This window comes from Schistosoma haematobium, chromosome 1 (assembly GCF_000699445.3).
Source record: "Schistosoma haematobium chromosome 1, whole genome shotgun sequence".
Lineage (NCBI taxonomy): Eukaryota > Metazoa > Platyhelminthes > Trematoda > Strigeidida > Schistosomatidae > Schistosoma > Schistosoma haematobium.
In genome coordinates, this window is record NC_067196.1 from 69,633,520 (window position 1) to 69,659,166 (window position 25,647).

Below are 25,647 nucleotides of genomic sequence, written 5' to 3' on the forward strand. Positions count from 1 at the left end.
CAAATTTTATATGCATCAATGAACTGATTAGTTCTATTTAAGGCAGTTAAGTAGTATGTTGATTATGTTTAAAATATTATTAAGAAAAAGATAATTATTTGAAAAAGAATAATGTGAATTCATTTAAATTTGTTTTTGTGTTTTAAGTGAAGAATAAAATGCAACATTCGATTAATATTAGATGATCAGAATAATGCATTGTGAACACTGAGTTGGTTGAGCCAAGACGTTCAATGCTGATTAGTGTTGGAGACGGTTAGAAGAAAGTTAGATGCGGTCAAATCAGAACGTGGCACCAGTTCTTGAAGTCACTAACTTCTGATCTGAGTCATGCTGATAGATGCAGACTACTTGGTTGGGGTCCGCGTGACTATCGTAATCAATGGTTAGAGACTCTGGTTAACATGGCTCAGAACCGATCAGATTGGCCTAGGTGTATACGCTATCCGTCTTCCATTAAACTAAAAGATTAAAATTGCTTTATACCTCTTTTTCTACCAATTAATTCTTTCTTCCTATACTGCATCCTTATACAAAATTTTTCTTTTATAAATTACTACCATTAAAGTGACGAACTCAATGAATTTGTTGTTTATCTAGTTGTGCTTATGAGGTATGGCAACTTGGACCGGTGCGTATATATGCTTGGTCCTACGTTGTAGTTGACTGACTGACTGTTCAATGTAAAACAATTGTCAGAGATTTAGATTTTATTATGTCACGAATTATTGAGTGGCTATCAGAATTATTTTAAAGTATATTCGTCATGATGTTGTGTTGCTTGCCATTCGTAAAGATAACGTTAAAAAACAATTTTGCTTTTTTTGGCATCATTACACTTCAAATTGTGTTGATGAGTGGTACTGCCCGATCATTTCTTTAACTATGAAATTAATCCAATAACCATTAATTTTGTACAGAATATGTTTTGATAGTTGAACTAATGAATCAATTGAAACTAGTATGGGACTCCTCAGCAATGGCGGAATTTCATGAATTGGTTGAAGTTAGACATTACCACAATTGGATAGCGGCACAGTGGTCTAATGGTTAAGTGCTCGCACGCGAGACCGATTGGTCTGGGTTCGAATCTCGCGAGGCGGGATCGTGGATGCGCACTGCTGTGGAGTATCATACCAAGACGAAACGGCCGTGTAGTGCTTTCGGGATTACCATAGTAGCCTAGCTTCAATTGACTCATGAATTCAACTATTAAATTACTAAAATTCCCCCAAAACCCTCTTCTGAAAATAATTTTTATCTCTTTGTTTATGTTTCAAATTCTTCTTTTGTTTAAAAAATTTAATAATTAAATCTAGAACTTCATATCACTAAAACAACATAAAAATGGTTTGTGTTATTTAGACTTTTACAGTAAAATCATTCTGGTAATTTTTGTTAATGATAATAAAATAGCCATGTGTTTGTTAGTTATTTAATTAACTAATCTATTTGATTTATTGAATAATTTGGCTTACCTTAATTAGCATTATGCATTTCACATTTAGATGTATCCAGTTATTACATAAAGGAGGGCATCATGTTCTTTCTTTTCATCTTTACCCGATAAATACTTTACACTCAATTATTAAAATAATAACAATTTAAACTTATAAACTTGAAATTTGAAACCTTCAAATAAATGACAATTCAATTGAACTATTTGACAGAAATTAATTAGATCACGATGCTTTATATGAATAACATTTAGAATTTTACATATATTTTAGTTTAATACACCGAAATCATATGATTCATAATAGACATTCAATTGAGATAAAGAAACGAAAGCTGTTTGAATAAAGCTGTAATATAGGATTGTTGTAACTTAATACAAAAACAAAATATTTGTTACCTAAGATGAGAGTTTTTCATTTATTTTCTAAATAGAAAATGAACTATGCATGTTCGTGTATTTATTATTTTCTGGTAAAAGTAATTAATTTTTTAAAAAAAGCGTTCACGAACAAGACTGAAGGCCCTGGGTTTGAATCCCGCGAGTGCGATCGTGAATGCGCACTGCTGAGGAGTCCCACAATAGGGCGAAACGGCCGTCCACTGCTTCCAGGTTTCCAATGGTGGTCTAACATCAATCGGTTCATGATCTCAATCAAAAACCTAAATCTTCACAACCCCTATACTAGTAAAAAAGAAGATCAAAATACTTTAGCTAGATGATCTATTATCTATTTTACAATTCTATGTACTTCATTATTGTAAAATAATTGGTCATAAGAATATGTAGCAAGTTTGAACGACATTAGTTTTAACCAATCACTTAATGTAAGTTAGCTAGTATGTAACTCTTACAATAATGATATCTTGACTTCCTTCATTTCTTTCTAATACAACTAATTATATTCTACGTAATTAATTCCTCATATATGATGACCATTTTAAACGTTTTCATTGTATCAGTGTTTGAGACACATTCAATCAGTTTGATAATAGAAAATCACATTACTTAATTAGTTAATTTTTCGAAGTACTTTTAAGATTATACAAGTATAACAGATAATGGAAAATTTAAAGGATTCTATTTGGTAATTATTTCAGTGTTTCAAATTATGGAAAGATGTACTTATTTTTTACATTCATATCACGTCTGGTATTATATACTGAGTATACCTTTTCATAGTTGGAGTTCAGATAGATGTTTATCTAAATAACTTTGTCTATTTCATGTTCACTACTATACTTTCCACAATCGTATGATTTTATTATATTATACATGATAGTTTTTAGTGATTTTCAAAAGTTTACCATTTCAAGATAAAAATTGCATTCAATTCATTTATGAACTGACTAATGATTGTTGAATCAGTTTACGAAATACATAAAAACATATAAATATACTTTCAATGGTTTAGATCATGAGTCAATTGAAGCTAGGCCAGAATGGAAAATCTGGAAGCATTGGAAGGCCGTTTCGTCCTATTGTGGGACTCCTCAGCAGTGCGCATCCACGACCTCGCCCTGAGAGATTCGAACCCAGGACCTATCAGTCTCGCACTCAAGCGCTTAACCATTAAACAACTGAGCTGTCCAGCATCCAACGGTGTCAATGTATAACTTCAACCGATTCAATCGTGGGGGCGGGATCGTGGATGCGCACTGCTGAGGATACCCATACTAGGAGGGAACGGCCATCCAGTGCTCCCAGGTTTTCCATGTTGGTCTAGCTCCGATTGACTCATGATCTCAATCATTGAAATTACTATAATATCCACAAAACCCTTCTGATATAAATATACCTTCAACTATTCTCAATTGTCAAGTTTTGGTGGTAAATGGTTGTAATAGTTCATTTTGACTTATAAAAATATTATATGGATAATCTTTTCCTTAAGATTAGAACTAGCCGCCTAGAAATGTTTAAGTCTGTACATTTTAGTGATCTCTAGTGTTGCCTATTAATTACCCACTGATTTATTTTTTATATTTACCATTTGTCTCATCAATGAGTCACATTAAATTCAGCTTTCTTTTTTTCATTTTCATTGTACTGGATTAAAAGAAAATGCTTTGTCTTTTTCAATCTGATTGAAAACAGCTATTTATAGAAGTGTATACTATATCCCTTGAATATAAAATTAATCCCAAAGGTATATCGTTTACTCTAATACAAATTAGATATTTCTTCAACATTTTGTTTCATATCATATATAATAAAATAAACACTAGATTCATATATTTAGTCCATTTCGATTATATAAATGTTAGGTTCGTTAACCTTGAGGATACTACTGATTCGACTTATTCGGAACGGAACGAAGGCTCAGGATTCTGAGACTCAATAGACTATTCTGGTCCGTTGTCTTCGACTCAACTAACTCGATCAAGAAGTCTTGGTAAGGCGTAGAAAGTGTATTCTACAAGCAACAGCAGATACCAAGTCAGGCAGGCAGATCAGATCAAGCATACAAGTCAAGCGTATTTATACAATTATTTACAATCGATATTGTCATAGAAAATTTTTAAACATTAATCAATGAGTTCATTAATTGACCTATTTGCGCATTTAATCGATAGTTCATCAATTGACTGCTATTCAAACATTTAATCGATCAGTTCATCAATTGACCCCAATACAAATATTTAAACGTTTAATCAATAAGTTGATCGATGCGATAAAATTCAAAATATGAGTTTGGGGATCTATCGTCCCCAACAATAAAATAGTAGTCTATTGATCAAATTCTAGATATTACTCAAACAATTCGGTAGTCAATGAAATCATTCCGCAAAACAGATCATGTTTTATGATTTCAGGATCAAGTTAGCATAAAAGTAAATATAATTAGAAAATAGATTTTTACTCTGTATGATTTAATTATTTCGAACCATGGAATATTAAAATTGGTTCCTACTCTTAAAATAATACAATCCCATCATATTAAAAGTAGTAGGTAGTATCTGAAATAATTAAATAGAAAGTTATTGAACTCCTATAGTGAATGACATAAATTTTAAAGTAATATAAGTTATCTAAATATATTAAATTTGTTTTACCCCAGGCGCCTAACCAACTAGACCACTGAGCCAGCATCAAATAGTGTTAGTGTCTAACTTCAACCAATCCATGAAGTTGCGCCACCGTACACCATTGTCTTCAGTGAGCTGATATCTCACAACAGACCTGGTTGAACTCCACTGGTAACGGCTTCTCACTAGAACTCTAGGAGTATCTCTTGAAGTCAGTCACTAGTTAGCAAATGATTATTATCAGAAGGAGTTTGTGGTAATTGTTTTCACTGCAAAAGTAATACATCTGTAAATAGTTTTTTTACAAAATTAATTACGTAATCGATGGGATATTATGACATATGTGAAATAATACACAAATATCATTATTAACCTTTCAAATAAAAGATTTAAGAAAAGAACGTGTAAAAAAGAACGATTTTGAATTTCCCATCCCAAAATTGATTATGATTCTCGATTATCAATAAATTTCTCCACATGGTACTTAGTGTTTCATAAAAACCAGCAAATTTTTTTCATAAACGACGAATGTAACTATAAAATTTTATAGAGGCCTATTGTAGTAACTTATAAACTATACACATCTAAATCAATTATAAATTTGATGACCTTAATAGATAGTAGAGGGGACAAAACGTCAGTTTATTGTATTGACCATACAATTCATTTTATTTTAATTTTATAGGGAACAGAATGTAAACCAAGCTTAAGGTAATCAATTGCTACACTATATATATATATATATATATATATATATATATATATATATATAATAACAAATGTTTGAACGAAATATAATTTAAAGGTAGTTTGTATTGATCATATTGTCCAATTTCATTTAATTTTCTTAACAACAACAAAAAGAGACTAACTCTTACTTTGAAGATCGAAGTAATTCACCTTAAACAATTATCTTTCATGAATACGTCTTTTCTTAGAGCTATAGATCGATATTTATTAGAAACAACAACTAGATAAATTCATTATTTATTAACCATTAATTAATGTTATAATTCTACAATATATTCAATGATAAAACTGAAATGTCCCTTAAAAAAAACAAACTGTTATATCGTGCAAGTATCTAAAATAATTATAATAATGGTCTTTTTTTAAAACAAATCGATCAAACTAACTGAGAAAAGTTTGCTGTAGTCAACGTTTTTGATACAAATTCTTTTCAGCTGATGAACTAAAGTTCATCTACTATATAGATGGATGATTTGTCTTATTTTAAGATTTCTCATTACGGATGATAGATTCAATTCAAACATTGTGCTCTAATCTAATAATCTATAATTTTAATGTGAATCAGTTTGTTAAAAGTAGTGATTCTTATTTAATGACATTGATGAGTTCTTATTTCGCTGTCGAATTGATTGACTTTATAGGTAATAATGTTTCATTAAAACTACGGAAAATAATTTCCACAGGTAGTTTTATTGAAAAAAAATTATTATTTATTAAGAAGTTAGGTAATCTTGTGAATACTGAATATAGCTTAAATATCCATTTTAATCGAAAAACTCCTACAACTGGTTCTTAAGACTTTCCTGGATGATTTTTAATAAAAAAACTGGATCCAAATTTAAGTTAGGAGATTATTAATACATAAAATTAATATATTAAATATAGAACAATTCATAGACATACATTCCTATGATTTTCGTCCTGATTGACGGACTAGTTTTCGTTCTTAAAAACTAATGTGTTTATTTTCTCAACTGTCCCTAAAGGGAATTTCAAAGTTGTACACTCAACCTTTGGAAATACACAATTAACATCTGTCTGATCTTAGAATTGAATCATGAAAATTCACTTTGTGGTTAAAGCTGACTTGAAATCATCTACCTGATTTACAATTATTTGAAGCACTGATATATACTTTCTGAGTAGAATTTATTTGTTAATGTTAAACTTCTGCTCAAGAATCTACGATAACATGCCTAAGATTTCAGGTATTGTCTTATTTATAAGTCGTAGACGAATATTCCGCATACCGATTATTAATAATTTCGCTTTATCAAATTACGTTAAATCATCGTATAAGCAATGACTAGTCTTTTTCTTAAGTAAATAAAAGTTTCTCTAAGTGGATGTTAATTCGATGTATAAACATCTTCAACTACATATCGTTTATCAAATAATCCACAACCTTATTAAATCATGAGGTGAATACATATTAGTAATACATTCTTCACTTTCTATAAAAAGTTTAATCTGCCTACGGTAAAAAAACTGGCAACGTTAGTGGATTATTACTAACCATACCTGTTAGTCACAATGATTTTGTTATTAACACGTACTGTTTACGAACTATATATGTATATGTATGCATCTATGTTAACCAACTACAAAGTGTAAAAGTATCTTATTTTGTATAATGAGTTTTTCTTCATGTCTTGTCTCTATAGCAAATAGATTTTTAAAAACAGATCATTTGAAACTACCAAAATTATTGCGTTCAACATTTAAAAATAAACGATTTACTTTTAATGTTTGATTTGGTTAAAAGTTACTTATGGAAACAATGTTTTTGTCAAAATCAATTTATCATATATTATCGTGATTATTATTGAGAAAAACAGTGGAATGTATATATATATATATATATATATATATATATATATATATTGTCCACAAAAAAGGAAACAGAATTATGTTGAATAAAGTAGAGGATTCAGTAGTATGTATGTTATAACTTGTGGCCTCAATATCCTACTAATGTATGACGTTATGATACCGCCAATTAGAGAGCAGTAAATTGTCGATCAGACTAATGATGCATAAAACCAGTGCAAGCAGTCTAAAGTACCTATCGGTCTTGCTTCCTGCCTAGCCCAACCAGTTAAGTCCAGAACACCAATCTCAGCCTCTGCAATATGAATCATTTATTTCAAACATACTGGGTTCATATACCAACCAGATAGACCACATCGTACCACAAAATAGGAAACAACATTTGTACAAGAATTAGCCAAATGTTGCTGTGAAGGTGGGAGGTAGGGATTAATGGACAGGGCATAATTCAAGAATGGTAAATCGTATAATAATAATTCATAGGTCAAAATAAAGCTTATAATAAGATTGTCATGAATATGAACAGTTTAGTTATTTAACAATTATGCGATAAAAATGTACGCATAGTATTGGTCCATAAATGGATCCCAAAAGTTACCATTCACTATGCTTATCGGGACATAACAATATATTAGTAAATAGTTTTACTAATCAAATCGCATGGACCACTTAAAAAAGAAAGATAATTTTTTTAAATCTAAGTACACGCAACAATGCATTCCTGGTTAATTCTGTCTATCAGAATTATGTTCAAATTAACCAACAAATTTCCAGATCTAATAGAGCATATATCATATTAGTCACTGCTAAATATACAAATGACCTGATAAAACCAGGTGTAGTTGAATTATTTGAGTAAAGGTTGACCACTTACAAATAGTTTGAACCAGCTACTGTACACAAAATAGATGACAGTATTTTTGCTTACGTTACATATAAAAAATCCCTTCAGAATAATAAAAATTATTGATGCATAACAAAACTTATGAAATTTTATTACGAATCTCTCATTCAGATGTGAATTGTTTTAGAATAATATTCTCTTGAAATGTTTCATTTGTTACTTCGGCAGGTGGATCCAATATTTACCTAAAACTGTTGCCTGGTGTTGAGATTCGTTTATGAAATAAATTTTACTCAGTCAATAACATCACAAATCTGTTATTTGTATGCACTGGCTGGTAAAAGAAGTATAGATTAATTTAGTGTTAGGACTACTTAGGATTATAGCAAACACTTTATTCTCCTAACTACGCTATTTATTTAAGACTGAGAAAGTTCATCAAGGTTGTCAAAGATTTGTTTGTTTTGACAATATATATAGACATTTATCTATTAAGATTAATCGGCTGCTGAACAATGAAACCATATTATCGGATAATTAAACTACTAAAGTAACGAGCACTATTTCGTATCATTTCAGCCTAACTCTATTCTACAGTGCTAGACGTAAGATATAAAAAGTTGTTGCTGAAAACTGTGTTGGTGTCTCAAAAAACAAAGAACTATCAGTTATGGAGTGGTGCTATCGAATCAGTTTGTTTTTAAATTGATACAAATTCCTCATAAAATCTAACAATTCAAATATAATAACCTAATTTGAAATAGTTCATATTATACAGATTTTACAATAAATAACAATGTAAAATATATAATATGAATCGTTTTATAATTAACCAGTAGGTCCTGGGTTCCAATCTCGCAAGGCGAGGTCGTGGATGTGCACTGCTGAAGAGTCCCACGATAGGACGAAATGGCCATCCAGTGCTTCCAGGTTCTCCATGGTGGTCTAGCTTCAACTGACTCATGATCTTAACCATTGAAATTACTATAATATCCACAAAACCCATCTGATATTGATAGTTTTATAATTAATTAATTTTCTTTTTATAGGTAATCATTCAGTATTACGATCAGTATTTTGTAATAATAAAAACTTCCCAACTAACTTCAACTTACATACAATTACGGAGGGAAAATCAATAGGACAATATCGAATTACACGTAAAGTAGTAGAAGCATCAGTGAAATTCGTAACTAATTCATTAGGTAAAGAAATACTTCATATTCTTGTGACAGGTTAGTTGGATGACATTTTTAATGAATTATAATTTATATATATATATATATATATATATATATATATATATATTAGTAAACGAATATAGGTCTTCAGCAATTTTCTTCTATTTATGACCTCAGTTTATACATATATATGAGATTTTTACACCTTGAAAATCTTGTTTTTTATTAGAAAAACAGAGAACATTGTAGAAATTATTTTCTTAACGGTGAGACAGTAATTCATGGACGACCTTTGAGCGACGTTAAAGGAACCTTCAGAGTGTCCACCTAATAACTACGACCAAAAGAGGGTTACAAACCAGTGTAAGGAAATAAAATTATGATTTACTGTTGATGGTTAGGGTTAAGAATTACATTTAAAGTTTACATCACGAAATGACATCAGCTATGATACCAAAACTCTAATTAGCCAAATGGATGAGTGAATTTCGCGCCAGACTCCGAGACCTGTTATCTTATACCTGATTTCTCCGTACATAAACTATAGTCTCACCTTGTTAATTTATTGTTAACACATATAACAGTATGAAATATATATAGAGAATGATTATTTTAAGTTTAAATGTGTTTTTTAAAGTACCATGCTGAACAATCCGCCGTAATACTATTGATTACCATCTTTCCTGAAAACTGTTTATTGAATATATGATAACTTACTTACTTACACCTGTTACTCCTTGTGGAGGAGCAGAGGCCGCCCACCAGTAACGAATATATGATAAGTGAATGTAATTTTACTAATAAACATTAACACAAATTAATTCTCCATTTGATAGATAATTAATGATAATTTTACATTATTCCATTGTCAAAACCCATCATACACAATGTCGATGTATAACTAAATACAGATGGAGTAGTTTTAAAAGATAGAAATGTTTGTTAAATAGATAGTTTAATTGTTCAATTGTATGATTTTACAACAATTTTATCAATAATCTGAATAAACTAACCAAACCTAAATGTTTCAATGCTTTAGAGAGTTCAAAAAGTATTTGGCTACATTTTTTATTAATGGTACTTACAATTAACTTAGTGTATAACAATGATTGTGATTAAAATAACCTTAGAACCTTAATAAAATTGAAAACAAACTTAATTACTTACGCCTGTTACTCCTCGTGAAGGAGCATAGGCCGCTCACCAGCATTCTCCATCCAACCCTGTCCCAAGCAATCCTTTCCAGCTCCTTCCAGTTCTTATTCATCTTCTTCATATCTGCTTCTATTATCCGACGTAATGTGTTCTTTGGCCTTCCTGTTTTCCGTTTCCCTTCAGGATTACAAGTCAGGGCTTGTCTCGTGATGTGGTTTGACGATTCGCGTAATGTATGTCCTATCCATTTCCATCGTCTTTTCCTAATTTCCTCTTCAGGTGGAAACTGGTTGGTTCTCTCCCACATAGGTCTGTTGTTGATGGTATCCGGCCAATGGATGTTGAGTATCTTGCGTAGACAGCTATTTATAAATACTTGTACTTTCTTGATTGTGGTTGTTGTAGTTCTCCAAGTTTCAGCTCCATACAGTAGAACTGCCTTGACGTTCGTATTGAAGATTCTCACTTTGATATTGGTTGAAAGTTGTTTTGAGTTCCATATGTTCTTCAATTGTAGGAATGCGATCCTTGCTTTGCAAATCCTCGTCTTTACGTCTGCATCTGAAACTCCTTGTTTATCGATGATGCTTCCCAGATATGTAAAGGATTCTACATCTTCCAGAGTCTCGCCATCAAGAGTGATTGGATTGCTGTTCTCCGTTTTGAATTTGAGAACCTTGGTTTTCCCATTGTGTATGTTGAGGCCTACTGATGCAGAGACTGCTGCTACACTGGTTGTCTTTATCTGCCTTTGTTCCTTTGCATGCGATAGAAGAGCTAGATCATCTGAGAAGCCCAAATCGTCTAATTGATTCTGAGCTTTCCATTGTATTTCGTGTTTTCCCTCAGATGTCGAGGTCTTCATAATCCAGTCGACCAGCAGAAGAAAAAGGAAGGGAGAGAGTAGACAGCCTTGTCTGACTCCGGTCCTTACTTGGCATGCATCTGTCAGCTGAAAATAAACTGGTGAATATTAAAAATGAAGAAACAAAAATTATCGCAAATTATCAGCAAATTCTTCAGCTGAGATTTTACAAATACATTTTTCCTCTTCAGTGTCTCACACTAACTGGGCGGCCAAATACTGTGAAACTATTTGATGAAATTTAGACGAAAGTTCCTATTTATTATAAGCAAATGTGGATTTACACTTATAAAACTGAAAAATTTTAAAATAAATAAATTTTTTGAAAATAAACAAAAAAAAGGAAACGTATTTTCATCCTCCGCCCCTCAACGTTTGAAATGGATAATTTTCTACCGAGTGTTAACAGATTCATACGTGATAAAAGTATAATAAAAATTAGTTTCGGACACAATTGTTCGAAGTGTACGTCATTAAAAAGTCATTAATTAAAACAGAAATTCAACATATTCCATTTGTCCCACTCAGTAACATTTTTTTTATATTTTTGTATATGTGAATGTAAATACACAATATAAACGATAAATAAAATTCGTTCAAACTTATTTTAATTGAGTAAAAGGTTAATTATTCAGCGCTAACATTAGAATGAAACTAAAGTTTTCAATCTTTCCAAAGTAATATATAATATAATTCACTATAACAAGTTATAGTCATCAATGCTCTAGCTACTAATCTTGTGTATTATTAGTATGGTAAGTGGACGTTGGTTATACTACATAGCGTCATTCATTGACGATCCTATAATTATCATAATATTTTTATTGTTTTACCACATTATTATTATTATTACTTTCATTGTTCATCTTTCTTCATTACCCAGCTTCTATTTATGTCACTTATCAGGCTGTGAATTTTTTAAAAGGATAAATTACCGTACTTATGTCACACTATGTATTTAATACTACTTATGATTCACAACTGTTAGTAGCTGGAACAGAATAAACTTTCTCCTTCAAACCTTAATTTAATTGACTTATTTGGAAACAAAAGTTTTCTGTAACACTCTTTAAAGTAACAGAATAACATTAGACCGGTACATCGTAAATTATCAATATCATTTTATAGACTGTTTAATATTCCTTCGATTAGGGGCAATCATTCAGCGATAAAAAATTATAGATGGCTGTTTATATAAATTTAACAATTAACTAGCGTGTTCATAAAACAAGTCTCTTTAACATGAAATCAAGATAGTTATGTGTCAGAAGGGGTTTTGGGGAGATTTTGGTAATTTTAATAGTTGAAATCATGAGCCGATTGAAGCTAGACCATCATAGAAAACCTGGAAGCACTGGAAGGCCGTTTCGTTCTATTGTGGGACTCGTCAGCAGTGCGCATCCACGACCTCGCCTTGTGAGATTTGAACCCAGGCCCTATCGGTATCGCGCGCAGGCGCTTAACCGCTAGACCACTGAGCTGGCAGGCATCCAACGGTGTTAATGTCTAACTTCTGATAATGATCATCTGCTCACCAGTAACTGACCCCAAGAGGCATTTCCTGGAGTTCTAGTGAGAAGTCGTGACCAGTGGAGTTCAACTGGTTCTGTTGTGAGATATCAGCTCACTGAAGACAATGGTGTACGGCAGTGCAATTTCGTGGATTGGTTGAAGTTAGACTTTGACATCGCTAGATGGCATCCGGCTCAGTGGTCTAATGTTTAAGGACTGATAGGCCCTGGGTTCGAAGATCGCGAGGGGCGGGGTCGTAGGTACCCACTGCTGCGGAGTCTCATAGTAAGACGAAACGGCCGTCCAGTGCTTCCAGGTTTTCCATGGTAATCTAGCTTCTATTGGCTCATGATTTCAACTATTGAAATTAGTCATGTGTTTTAAAGACCTATTTGATTAATTTTGCTTAGTTATTTGAATATTTACAGTTATGATTTGTGAGTTTGTCTAACTGTGGCAGTGATTTCATTATGAAATTTACAAACGATATGCTATAACTTAAAGATTTTTTAAAATTTCATCCAACGAGCATTGTATTCACACGTTAATTTTTCACAGCAGGAATACATTATCATGATAACAATAATATACAAAGTTGAAATTTTAATAAATAACTATTAGATCTTGTCAGATTAACAATATGTAAAGTCTTGTTAGTTTAGAAACTAAGCGGAAATCATATAATTTAAAAATTTAGTATTCTTAATAAAAGTATTGTGAAAAGATAAATAAAGTATTCGAATTTTCGGAACACAATAAGCTATAAACTGTTTTCTTATTGTCCGAAAATGGAGAATGTAAACGAATACATAACATGGAAATAATCTTTACAGTCCACCTATCGAAACTACAAAACTGTTTTTTTTTCATCGATCAGTGGCAGTTCGACTAAAAACAACCACAAATCACAAATCCTTACTACTATATTTCCATATTGTACTACATTGCCTTCATAAATATTCCCTGTGTTTATGGCCTTCTATAAATATAATCCCTCTCCCTTAAAGAAAACTTTTCTAGAATATTAAATATATGAGTTGTTAGCAGGCAATTATAATTCCATGGGATGCATATCATAGATGAGAATCTTGTGAAAAGACACTTCATAATATTTTTTTCATTCATGTTTTACAATCTACTGTTCATAAATTTCGATAAGAATCATTTCTACTAACTGCTTATCGTTTTATAATCAAATGATGTTTGATATACGATAATTAACTGAATAATCACGAGATATAAATCTCATGTTTTATGCCTAACAGCGCACAAAACTGAATCAGATCACCAACTACGTAAGCTTTGCTAACTTAAAAAAACTAATACATTTTGCGATTTGTTAGCTTCAATAAAATCACTTTGTTGAATTGTCGTGTTTTATAATAATCATCAGTTTGTTGAGAATTACCATGGCATGGTGTCAGGAGCATTAATCGTTTAACAGTTTATGGAATTAAATCAATTGAAAAGTTGCAAAAGAATAACAGATGAATAGTTGGTCATAAAAACTTCTGCTAGGCAATACTGCCTATTTATATGGTGATGCTTTGTAAAACAATTGCAATATGTGAAACACTGATGAGAAAATGTAAAATATAAGGTAGTCTTGAACGCAAATCATGATAAAATGCTAATTATATTTATCATTTCTATTGAACAACTATTGACCATCGTAAATCAACCGCCTGGAATGTAACATTCTGGGGTATGAAAAGATGAATTCTGAATTCGGTTAGCAAAAATAACATTGAAAGCGTGATCAGCAGAAAATTCTTAAATAAAACGAAAAACATTCATTTGATCCAACTACAAGCCATTATTCGAAACACAAACCAATTAAGCATGAGTTTACATCTGTAGCTGCAGTAATCTTTTATAGGAACCTAATGTTTAAATGAACTATGTATTTAAGGAAGCATAATTATGTTGAACATTTTTAGTGTCATCCAATGTGGACATTTGTCACGAAATAAAATACTCCTTCTAGAGGAAATTTTCGTCCATTTGTTATATACAGATAGATAGTTTAAATTTTTAACATTTGGAAAAAATACGAGTTAACTTGTCAACACATATAATGAATTGAGCAATCGAAGTGAAATGAAAGCAATGAAAGAAAGCCTACTTAAGGATACTTTCCCATCCATATATCATCTCTATTCACAAAAAGCGAAAATTATTGATTTAAATTTCTCATCGATGTATCTACTACACTAAAACGGTGTAAATTGTTACATATCATGACAACAGTATAGTTTTATTTAGAATTAAATTAAACGTATGACAAATTGCTATTCAATATAGTGGCGCTAATAACGAATAACAATGAAATAATCCATAAAAATAAGTAGTTATTCCAATTATCAAAGAAAGAATTCGTCATTAGAACAAGAAAACCTTAGTACTTCATAAAAAAAATTGTTTTATGGAAAGGTGAAAATGACGCAGTTCAACTCCAAGTTCTGAGAAGTTGTCAAAGAGCATTAAACAGACTAGTATGAAATATGAAATTTTTGTTCCATCATAATCTACATCTTCAATTGACGGAAGATAAAAGTAAACATGATCAATTTGGCATTCTGTACTATACATAATTCTGTAGTTTCTGGATGATAAAAAACTACGTTTCTGAAATCGATACCATTGGGTTGGAAAATACTGAATCAAATATCCTATTCTACTACGAATGTAAACATTTACAATCGACGTACACAAAGTGAAAAAAAGTTTATTACTAATTTTGTCAAAACGCTGCATAGTTATAAATCATTGAATTAATTTTTGCTTATGATTACTGAATTTGCAGATGTATCTTATTACAAAATGCTCCCCCCACAAACTGTTGATTAAGTTCCATTTCAAATTTTCATAAAGTAGTTCAATCTAATACATAAGAATTGCGAACTTCAAAATTAAATACGTAGAAAACTTTCCATTTACATGACATTTAATAATTATTTTCGGTACAAGATGGTGGAGATTGTTGAGTTTTTATTGTAATCAATGTTAAACCACCGTTAAAATCCTGGAGGCACTGAATGGTCTTTTCGTCGTAGTATGAGACTCCTTAGCAGTGCGCATCCACGACCCATCCAATGTTTCCAGATTTTCATTGGTGGACTAACATTGATTTCAGAAAAACTCAGCAATCTCCTCAACCGTATACTGATAATTATCATGTGCTCACTATTGACTAGCTTCGAGGGGGGATTCTTGGACTTTTGATGGAAAGTTGTGATCAGTGGAGTTCACCCATGTTGGGTATGAAGCAGTTGCCCACCAAAGACATTGGTATATGGTTGTGCACTATCGTGGATTGAGCAAAGCTAGACATTAGCTATATTAGATGCCGGCTCAGATGTTAAGGATTTTCACGGAGCCGAAGTTCTTAGGTCCGATTACCACGTGCAGGGTCGTAGATACGTACTACTCAGGAGTACTTATGTTTCTGGATATTCAAATATCTTGAAATAACATGAAAATAGAACACATATTTGCTACCTTACCAACACAGTGACTATATGGTCAGTAGTATATAGTTTAATCAATTGAAGTGATAGCGTAATGTCAATAATTCATATGTGATGAAAATAGGGAATTAAAACGAAATTTATTCAATAGTTGAATCACACATAAATTGAACAACAGCCGATTGATATTTACTATTTTTCCTGACTTTAAGCATGTACAACATACGACTACATATATAATCCATCAAATTAACTTATGATGCAGATCAGTAATAACTAGCTAGTGTTAACAGATCAGTAAAATATTTGTAGGAATTCACAAAAGAAAATCATTTCCTGTAATATCAGTCATATCATATTCACTTTGGTATGGAATTAGAACAAATCTCATGTATAACTATTACTTACTGTATTTACTGCGTACCACAAGTTGAAAAAAAGCACCACTTGCTTACATGAAACCGAAAGATCACTTCTTATAGAAAAATGCCTGTCTAATCTACTTAATTAAAATTGATGGATTAAGTATGTTTTCAAATATATTTTTTACTCTCTTGCTGACTAGCTATAATTTTCTATCCTGAATGTATATGGAAATTTGATATATAACTAACTTCATTAAATGTGATCTCATGAAGTTTAATCAAAGATGAGATTACTGAATCCATTTTCTCCATTCCTTTCTATCATAATCAATTATCAACAGTGAATAACAACAAAGAGTGAAATTAGTGGATGTAATAACATTATAAATACATTTATTATTCATAATCAATTGTGAGCCTGATTGTCATATAAGTCTTCATTATAAATTTTATCAGTGAACAACAATTTGAAGTAGACTTATCATTATGTACAGTTCTCTAACTGAATAGTTAATAGGTCTTTATTTGTATTTTTCAAGGTCGGAAGCGATTCCCATTCCTTTTTATTTGATAGTCGTAAGCTAAAGTTTTTCACATCCAGATAATAAAGTAAATAACTATTCTCTCTCACAAAACATATTTTGTTATCTAATATTATTTTAAACACTCAACTAGAGATACAAATATACAATTCTATACAATTAATAGGAATGATAAAGTGGTTAAAGCTTCACTTTCGTGACAGTTTGTTATCTAAGTTCATTTGTAGCTTATAAAAGCATGCGACTTGTAAAATAATATTGGAAGTGGACAAAATCGAAATATTAAATGATTTTATTGTCTGCGGTTTACATAATGAGTTTCAATCCACTTATTCTTTACATTTAAATAGCTATATTGAAGTTAATTTATCCATCATATAAACATACAATCCCTATCTAAACATTAGAAACACGAAGTTCAGCGAATAAATCTAAAAATTTATAAGCTAGTTGTACAATTGTATAAACAACCTTAAAATAAACCTGTGAATCAGTGGAGTAATTGAAATCGATTAAATGTTCTAGAATAGAACCTCTAACTGCTTCCTATCACCCCTGCAGAACAATGTTTGGACATAGTGTTATATCAGGGTTGAAAGCAAACTCTGGCTATAGCCTTTGTGTGTTGCCTTAAGAGCAAGCGAATCGGTAGATACATATAGAGGTGACCAGATGAGGGAACTTATCCTTTACTGATACAGAAAGCAAGTTTCTAATAGTGAACGTGAGCCATAGCTTCGCTGTATTGAACGTTTTTCTATCACTACCGTCAAATGTGGCTCTCAATCTGATAAACTTAAGTCTACTTTAATGATAAATTGTATAGAGCAATTATCATAACATACATTTGGCTAACTTTATGAATTTAAATAAAGTCAAAATAAAAGCTGAGGCAGAGTAAAATGAATTCATTTCATGGTTTCTCTTCACTTTTTTTCAACCGTATTTATATTGAAGTGTAACAATTGGGTAGAGTACAATATAAAGTAAGAGATGTTAGTAACGGAAAAACTAGAATATCATGGATTACTAGTCAAAATCATATATGTATATAATCAAGTATGAAGTTATTCCAATTCGGGATTTAAAAAATGGGAGGGGGTCGAGGTAGTAACTAAATTAATTTCAGAAACTGGCAAAATGGATTAGGCGATAATTATGGCAGATTAAGTGCGACGGTAGATAACTGACACTAACTACTGTAGCCTCATCAATAGCACGACTAAAGTTAGAACATGAAAACTTGAGGTGATGATCGATTTTAAATGCAAAATAGATGGAAATTAATATCTACATACACTAATTTTTGCATGGTTTTTATCAAGATTGATAAACAGTCAGATTTCAACAGACTGGATTGAATAGTACTTAAATTATTTACTATGTGAATACAAATTTTCAATATCATAAGATCAACGTGATTATTTACCATAGGGGATTATAAAAATACTAGTCTCGTATTTCATCCACATTACAATCAATTAAGCCTTCACTTGTCATATCATTATGTCATTTAGGTTGTTCACTTCTAACCACTGTTTCAGATTAATTTTCCTGATACGAAACAAAAGTTTGGTGGTTAAGTCCAAAATATTACTGCGATAACCAGTGAGATTAAAAGTTACGACGAACCAAACAGGTAAAAGATAACAGTTCTTGGAGTTTGGCGTGAAATCCACCCATCCATTCGGCTAAATAGACTTTTAGCATTATAGCTGATGTCAACTGTAAATCATTATTCTAATTCCTCACACTGGTTTATAACACTCATTTGGTCCTACTCACTAGGTGAACACTCTGAAGGTTCCTTTGGCGTCGCTCAAAGCTCGTCCATAAATTGTAATCTCATCTGATAACCGACCTATGAAATGCCTCTTGAAAAAAAACACTCGCGGTAATTGCATTAAAAAATTCAATGGAAAAGTATTAGTGGAAAATAAATTTTATAATTTATTTAACAGAATCCTAACAACAGACCAGATGTACCTAATTCCTATAATAATTCTGATCCAGTTTTTATTTATAGGTCAACCATGACCGAAATCTGTAACGAAATATTTTTTAACCAACTCTACTTTGAGTAATCTATTGATCTTTTTTATCGATTTAAATTCATCAAAATTAGTTGCTATGCGAGTGAATTAGTTACAAAAAATAAAATAGTCAATTTATTCGGAATAGAATTCTTTCTTTTATAAATTATGGTTTAACAATAATTTACACCATTATTATATTCATCAATTTAACTATGTAGAGTCTATCATTAGTATTATTAATTATATATTATAAACTAACTATTTACATCCATCTTTCACAAAAGATAACATAAGTAATCAAATGATTGTATGAAAACGATCAAACTATAGTATATTTTAATAAGTATGTTTATTTTTCTTTAAAGCGTAACCAATGATTGTCATCTCTTTGTTTATTGTTATGATTATTATTGTGTTATTTCAATAAATTCCCTAATCTCGCTATTTTGTTATTTTCTGATAAATCATTAATAAATATTCTATTTATTGGGTTAGCAATAAACATCTATTCAATTTGTTTAATACCTTTAAAGTTTTCATAGAACATAATCTAATGTATGTTGTTTATATATATATATATATATATATATATATATATAGATAGATAGATAGATAGATAGATAGTTTTATTTTATTTATACATTTCGGTTAATCACAATTCATTTTTCAATTACCAGATCCAATATTATCTCTATGATAATAATAATTATTATTATTATCAATGATTAGTATGATTGTTATGATGAAATATTAACTATATATATATTCCTTTCAGTAACACAAAATGATTAAGTTCATTATTGTAAGAAAGTAATGAACAGTGCCTTTGGATAGATTTAAGTGATTTAAATTGAAAATTGATATCATTCATAAATATGAACAGAATACATCAGGAATAAAATGTGGATAAATCATATTAGCCAGACCACACGTCTTTTTTCCTCATAAAACTGAAATTCGCTAACATAAAAAGGTTTTATAATCGATGCACCAGTTCATATTATATCCTTTGCCTTAAAATATTGTGCATGAGTCTCAAAGAAAAAAAAACATATGAACTATATTCTCTTATAAATTTTATATAACTTGTGAAAAACCCAAGGAATAAACGTTATGTTATAAAAATTTGTTTACACAACTATTGTATTTGAAAACTAATAAACTGATCTTTGCATTTAGTCTGAACTATTTAGTGACGAGACTATAATCTATGGTCGACCTTTGAACGAATCTTAAGTGACCTTAAGAAATACTAGCCAGTCAGCAAACAGTCAGTATAGAGTAAAAATAGGTTATACAAAACCAAGGAAATAAAGTGGATACAATTCTTACACGTGGTTCAAAAACTTGTCAAGGTTAGAAAGAGGTTCAGAGGTTCTTAAATCATAAGGCCTGCAGTAGAGGAAATCATCCATACGGCTACAGAATAGTCGGCCTCTGAAGCCATGACAAAGTCTCAAAAACTCTTTCAGCCTCGACCACATAGCTTCAATATTGTTTATGTGCACTCCGGTTGTTGAGTGCACAAAATACTACTTGTGGATAACGACAAGATGCACATAACCAAGCCTATGTAGGAGTCTGTACGCTCTCCAAACATCCGTATATATTGTAGTACCTGGAGTACTGAAGTTTGTTTTAATTATTCTGAAAGTAGTTAGGAAATTTTCTAAGCCAAGTACATATATGTATAGAATAAATGAAATATGGCTAGCATTTAAATTCAGGATGCGCGTTTCCTCTTGTTTGGATCTTGTCAACTAGATATACTTAAATCCATGGGTTGTTGTTCATCATACGATTCAAACTGAACACCTTTCTCTCTAAACGCCAATCCATTACCCACTTAACTATTTAGTTCAGATAACCACCCACATTTGAAACGGGTATAAATACTAACTTAATTAGGGTTATTTCGTTGTTGATATTTGTATTCATTTTCGAATGTACGGAAACAAAATAAATCGATCTGGTGGATAAGTGAATTTATGATGATGACAATGGCAATAAGTTGATAAAATAGTGACATGGTGGACATAGTGACACAGTGGCCTACAGATAAATGGAGTTTTGACAATAACGCATTATGATCAGCATAGTTTTAACGGGATAGAATTCTTCAGCTGTGTATTAATAATATTTTTTCGACAAAAAATAGATATCTTATGAATTGTTTATCACTAAACATTGTTTTCAAATAAAATAAGACGGATTGTTGGCGTACATATGTACCCGTTTAACCTCTACTAAGGTCAAATGGTTCATAAATGATATTTCTTCACTCAGAATTGATTGTTTCTGGTTCAGATATTGTGTTCGCCAGCGACAGATAGTAAATCTTTTTTTTTCTGGTAAGTTTGAAAGCTCGATTATGTACCTCACTTTATTCCTTTTCATTGGCCTAAACTTATAGAATAAAATTAAGTCAGAAGTAATATAAATTTATTTTGTATTGTTTATTTGAATCTTCTCATTGCTGTTTAGGACTGTAATTATTCAGTCTCTTGGTGGCATATATGCATCGTGTGCGAACTGCCTCGATATGTACATATGCCAGTCAGAGTGACTAATTGCAGTCCTAAATCTTAATCGGAAGGTTCAAACAAATAATACCAACTGAATTTAAACTCCACCCCATTGCACAAGCAAGTGGCTATCAGGACTCAGTAGCCAAGCGCATAACGCGATGGTGTTTCGGAAGAACGGTACTGGACTCTAGTCCCGGAGTGGATATCAACTGTGGGATGCAAGTACATTCAGCTGACGAACCCTAAGTAGGACTAAACGCGCATCCAGGGTTCCACTGCCAGCCACCATCCATCTTTGCTCAGAAGTAGTATAGTTCTATAATGGAAATAATGTATTTGTGAAGACCCAATGAGTAGAAAATTAATTTCTGACCATTCATGACTTAATGTAGATCACTTCATAAAATGAAAATAAGTAACAATCTAAATCAACACAAGTTTGTAGACGGTAAGACACGCAAAGCAGAATATTCTTTATATGATCAAAATTAAAATGGGTTTGATCATGCTAATATTGTATGATCCCCATTAAGGTTATCTTATGACACCTAGCTGTCTGTTAGTAAGTGAAAAAAAATGTGGAGGAGTAAGGTTAGGAATATTTGTAGGTTTGTTAGCGGTGTTAGATGCGAATAGGTGAATTGTGTATATTTGAATAAATTGTCCATAGAGAATGGGTCATTAGACCTTTCATTCCGTTAAGCAACATACGAAAGACTTTATACACTCGCTTTGTTTATAATTGGAAATTCCTTTTAGAACTATGTAGTCATTTATGACTAGCAGTGGAATCCAGGACACGCGTTTCGCCCTATCTGGGACTCGTCAGCTGGATGTACCTGTATCCCGCAGTTGATGTTCAGTCTAGGACTTGAACCCAATACCGTTCGTTTCAAATGCCATCGTGTTATCCACTTAGCTACTGAGTCCTGATAGCCACTTGCTTGTGCAATGGGGTGAGGTTAAACAATACCATACGAATTTATGCTGTTATTATTATTTGATGATCGTTAAAAATAACATGTACTGCTATCGTTGCTTTGGTTGGTATATCTGCTCGTGCTGCAGAATTATTTGGAGGCATTTTAGTGAAGCTTAGATATTCTTTGACACGAGTTATGATTTCACGAGAAGATTGTTTAATACAGATTATATCACAATCTACATATACTAGTCTATAGACATAATTCTGTGTTAGGGATCATTATTTATTTATGAATAACAATGAATTATTTTAACTTATTATCGTTTGCATCTGGGAATTTCGATTCAATAAATGAGATTAAATAAACAATAAATTGATTTCGTTTAGGTTCTTTTCTAACTACATATGAACATTTCTAAAAAGAAGCCAAACGGTGACTCATTTAATGTCATTTGACCTGTTTTGTTATGAACAAATTAACTTATAACATATATACATAAAGTTATGTAAATAAAAGCACAATATTTCTTCTACATTTCTTATTTTCCACTTAACCTTAGTTAAGTGGATAGTTGACATATTTGATTTATCCATTTTTCAATCACATTATTCAATACTAAGTGAACACTTAGTTAAGTTTACAAATGATAATCATTAGGTCAAATCACAGTTAGGAACGTAACCGGGTCGACTAATGTTACTACTATTAACATAACATAAGATACCTGACAAAGTTATCATCACTTAAGGTCATAATCATTAAATAATGACAGTCCTAAGAAAAAATAAGAATAACATGAATTTAAAATCAATAAATAAAATACAGACATTTTTTGACCAGTTCTAGGATTGGATCGAAAATTGTCAAGAAATGATTTAATACGTACGTTAACATTAAGTCATTTAATAACTTATGAATTACATAATTGATAGCAATTAAGAATTTCAACTGAAATTCAGGTCAACAATAAGTACTAAGTTAAATCAGAAGGGGTGTGATGGAGATTGTAGTAATTTCAATAGTTGAGATCATGAGTCAATTGAAGCTAGATCACCATGGAAAACCTGGAATCACTGGACGGCCGTTTTGTCCTATTGTGGGACTCCTCAGCCGTGCACATCCACGAACGCCCCTCGCATAATTCGAACCCATGACATATCAGTCTCGCGCCAGGCGCATAACCAACTAGACCACTGAGCTGGCCGACATCCAACGGTGTTAATGTCTAACTTCAACTAATCCACGAAATTGAGTGACACATCCACCATTGTCATCAGTGATTCACTAATTCACAACTGGCCGTCCAGTGCTTCCATGTTTTCCAAAGTGGTCTAGCTTCAAATGACTCATGATCTCAACTGTTGAAACTAAGTTAAATGCTTATTAGTAGAATATTTTGTTCAAAATCATTATTAGGATGGGTGTAATAGAACAGAAGTTAAAATTCTTTATTCCATTGCATGTATATATCTTTTTACCTTGTTAACTGGTAAATTTTCCTTATTTTCATTATAAACTTACTACAACAAGATAACCTTTAAAGATAAGGTAGCCTGAGAAGAATATATTTCTTACATTAAAAAAAATCTAGGTGAAGTGTCTAACGACCAAACTTAGAACATTCAGTTCTTACAGTGGACGTGATATTTTCAATCCACTGAGTCATATATATATATATAATTTTACTAGTTGAAATCATGAGTCAATTGAAGCTAGATCACCATGGAAAACCTGGAAGCACTGGACGGCCGTTTTGCCCTAGTATGAGACTCATCGGGAGTGCGCATCCATGATCCCACCTTGCGAGATTCGAACCCAGGACCTATCAGTCTCGCGTGCGAGCACTTAACCATTAGACCACTGAGCCAACATTCAACGGTGTTAATGTTTAACTTCAACCAATCCATGAAGTTGCGCCACCGTACACCACTGTCTTCAGTGAGCTGATATCTTACGACAGACCCGGTTGAACTCCACTGGTCACGACTTCTCACTAGAACTCCAGGAAATGCCTCTTGAGGTCAGTCACTAGTGACCAGATGGTGGTCTAGCTTCAACTGACTCATGATTTCAACTAGTGAAATTTCTTAAATCTCCACAAAACCTCTTCTGATATATAATTTTATTTCAAATTCAAAACATATTGGAGAACGGTTGTTACAAAAGATTCACTCGCGACGTTCATATTTCAACAAAGGTTTATTAAACTTCAGTTCTGAATATCAACAGGTAAACAGCTACAAATAAACTCAGTAAATAACACTATAACATAGAAAACGAAATGTATTATGTGTGGATTTCGGTGGACATAATAACAATGAGATACAAACACATTAACCTGACGGTTGAAAACTTGGGAGAAACTAGCTTCATGAACTACGCTACTAGTCACAATCCAAATATACTAAAATAATGGTACACCACAATTTCACTGAACTAGAAAATCGGCACTATAGAATTTTTACTCAATAGTAATATATTTTCTATGATAGCTAGAGGGTTTACATAATCAGGATGTGTTGTTTTATAATGCATAAATCGGCCGAAAATCGTTCAATGTTCCTTAACATACTATTGTAATGGAAATTATTTGCCATATATGTTGATTAATGCAACTAATGGTACATGATAAAACCGAGCCTTTTATTCAAAATCTTGGAACTGATAGTGAAAAAATAATACTACTGTACGTTATCTTGTTTTCTTTTCAACCAAACTTTATTTTTTATTGAGTTTAGGAATATTACAAATGTTTATAAAAATAAAGACAGGCCAATAAATCAAACGAATCTATTTTACTGAAAACGCAAATAAATCTAAGTCAGGGAACCTTTGAAGACATGGATGTACTAGACAATCGTTTCATCCTGATATGAGACTTTACCATTGCCCATCCACGTCCTTGTAACCAGGCTTATTTAACTAACTAATCTACTTATTATATTCCTGTTTAGATAATTTCTATTTATGAGGTAATTCAAAATCACTGTGTATCTCTTATCTAAAAAGAATAATCTCCAGTGTGGAATGAAGAACCTTATTAGCGAAAAAGGAATACGATTCTAATATAAAGTGACTGTTTGTATGCAGACAAACATGATGATAGAGTAATAAGTCGTCTTTTCACATTTTTGAATGTCGAAATATTTTCAGTTTTG

At 31.6% G+C, this 25,647-nt stretch overlaps 1 protein-coding gene across 2 annotated transcripts in view; it reads left to right on the top strand.

Annotated features, from left to right (window-relative positions):
- MS3_00001987 (uncharacterized protein) overlaps positions 1-25,647 on the top strand; it is a 205,025-nt gene that overhangs the window by 127,909 nt on the left and 51,469 nt on the right. For both annotated transcript variants that reach the window (XM_051209532.1, XM_051209533.1), the window contains one exon: positions 8,959-9,144. In XM_051209532.1, the coding sequence (XP_051074986.1) occupies positions 8,959-9,144 (186 nt within the window). The remainder of the gene's footprint in view (positions 1-8,958; positions 9,145-25,647) is intronic.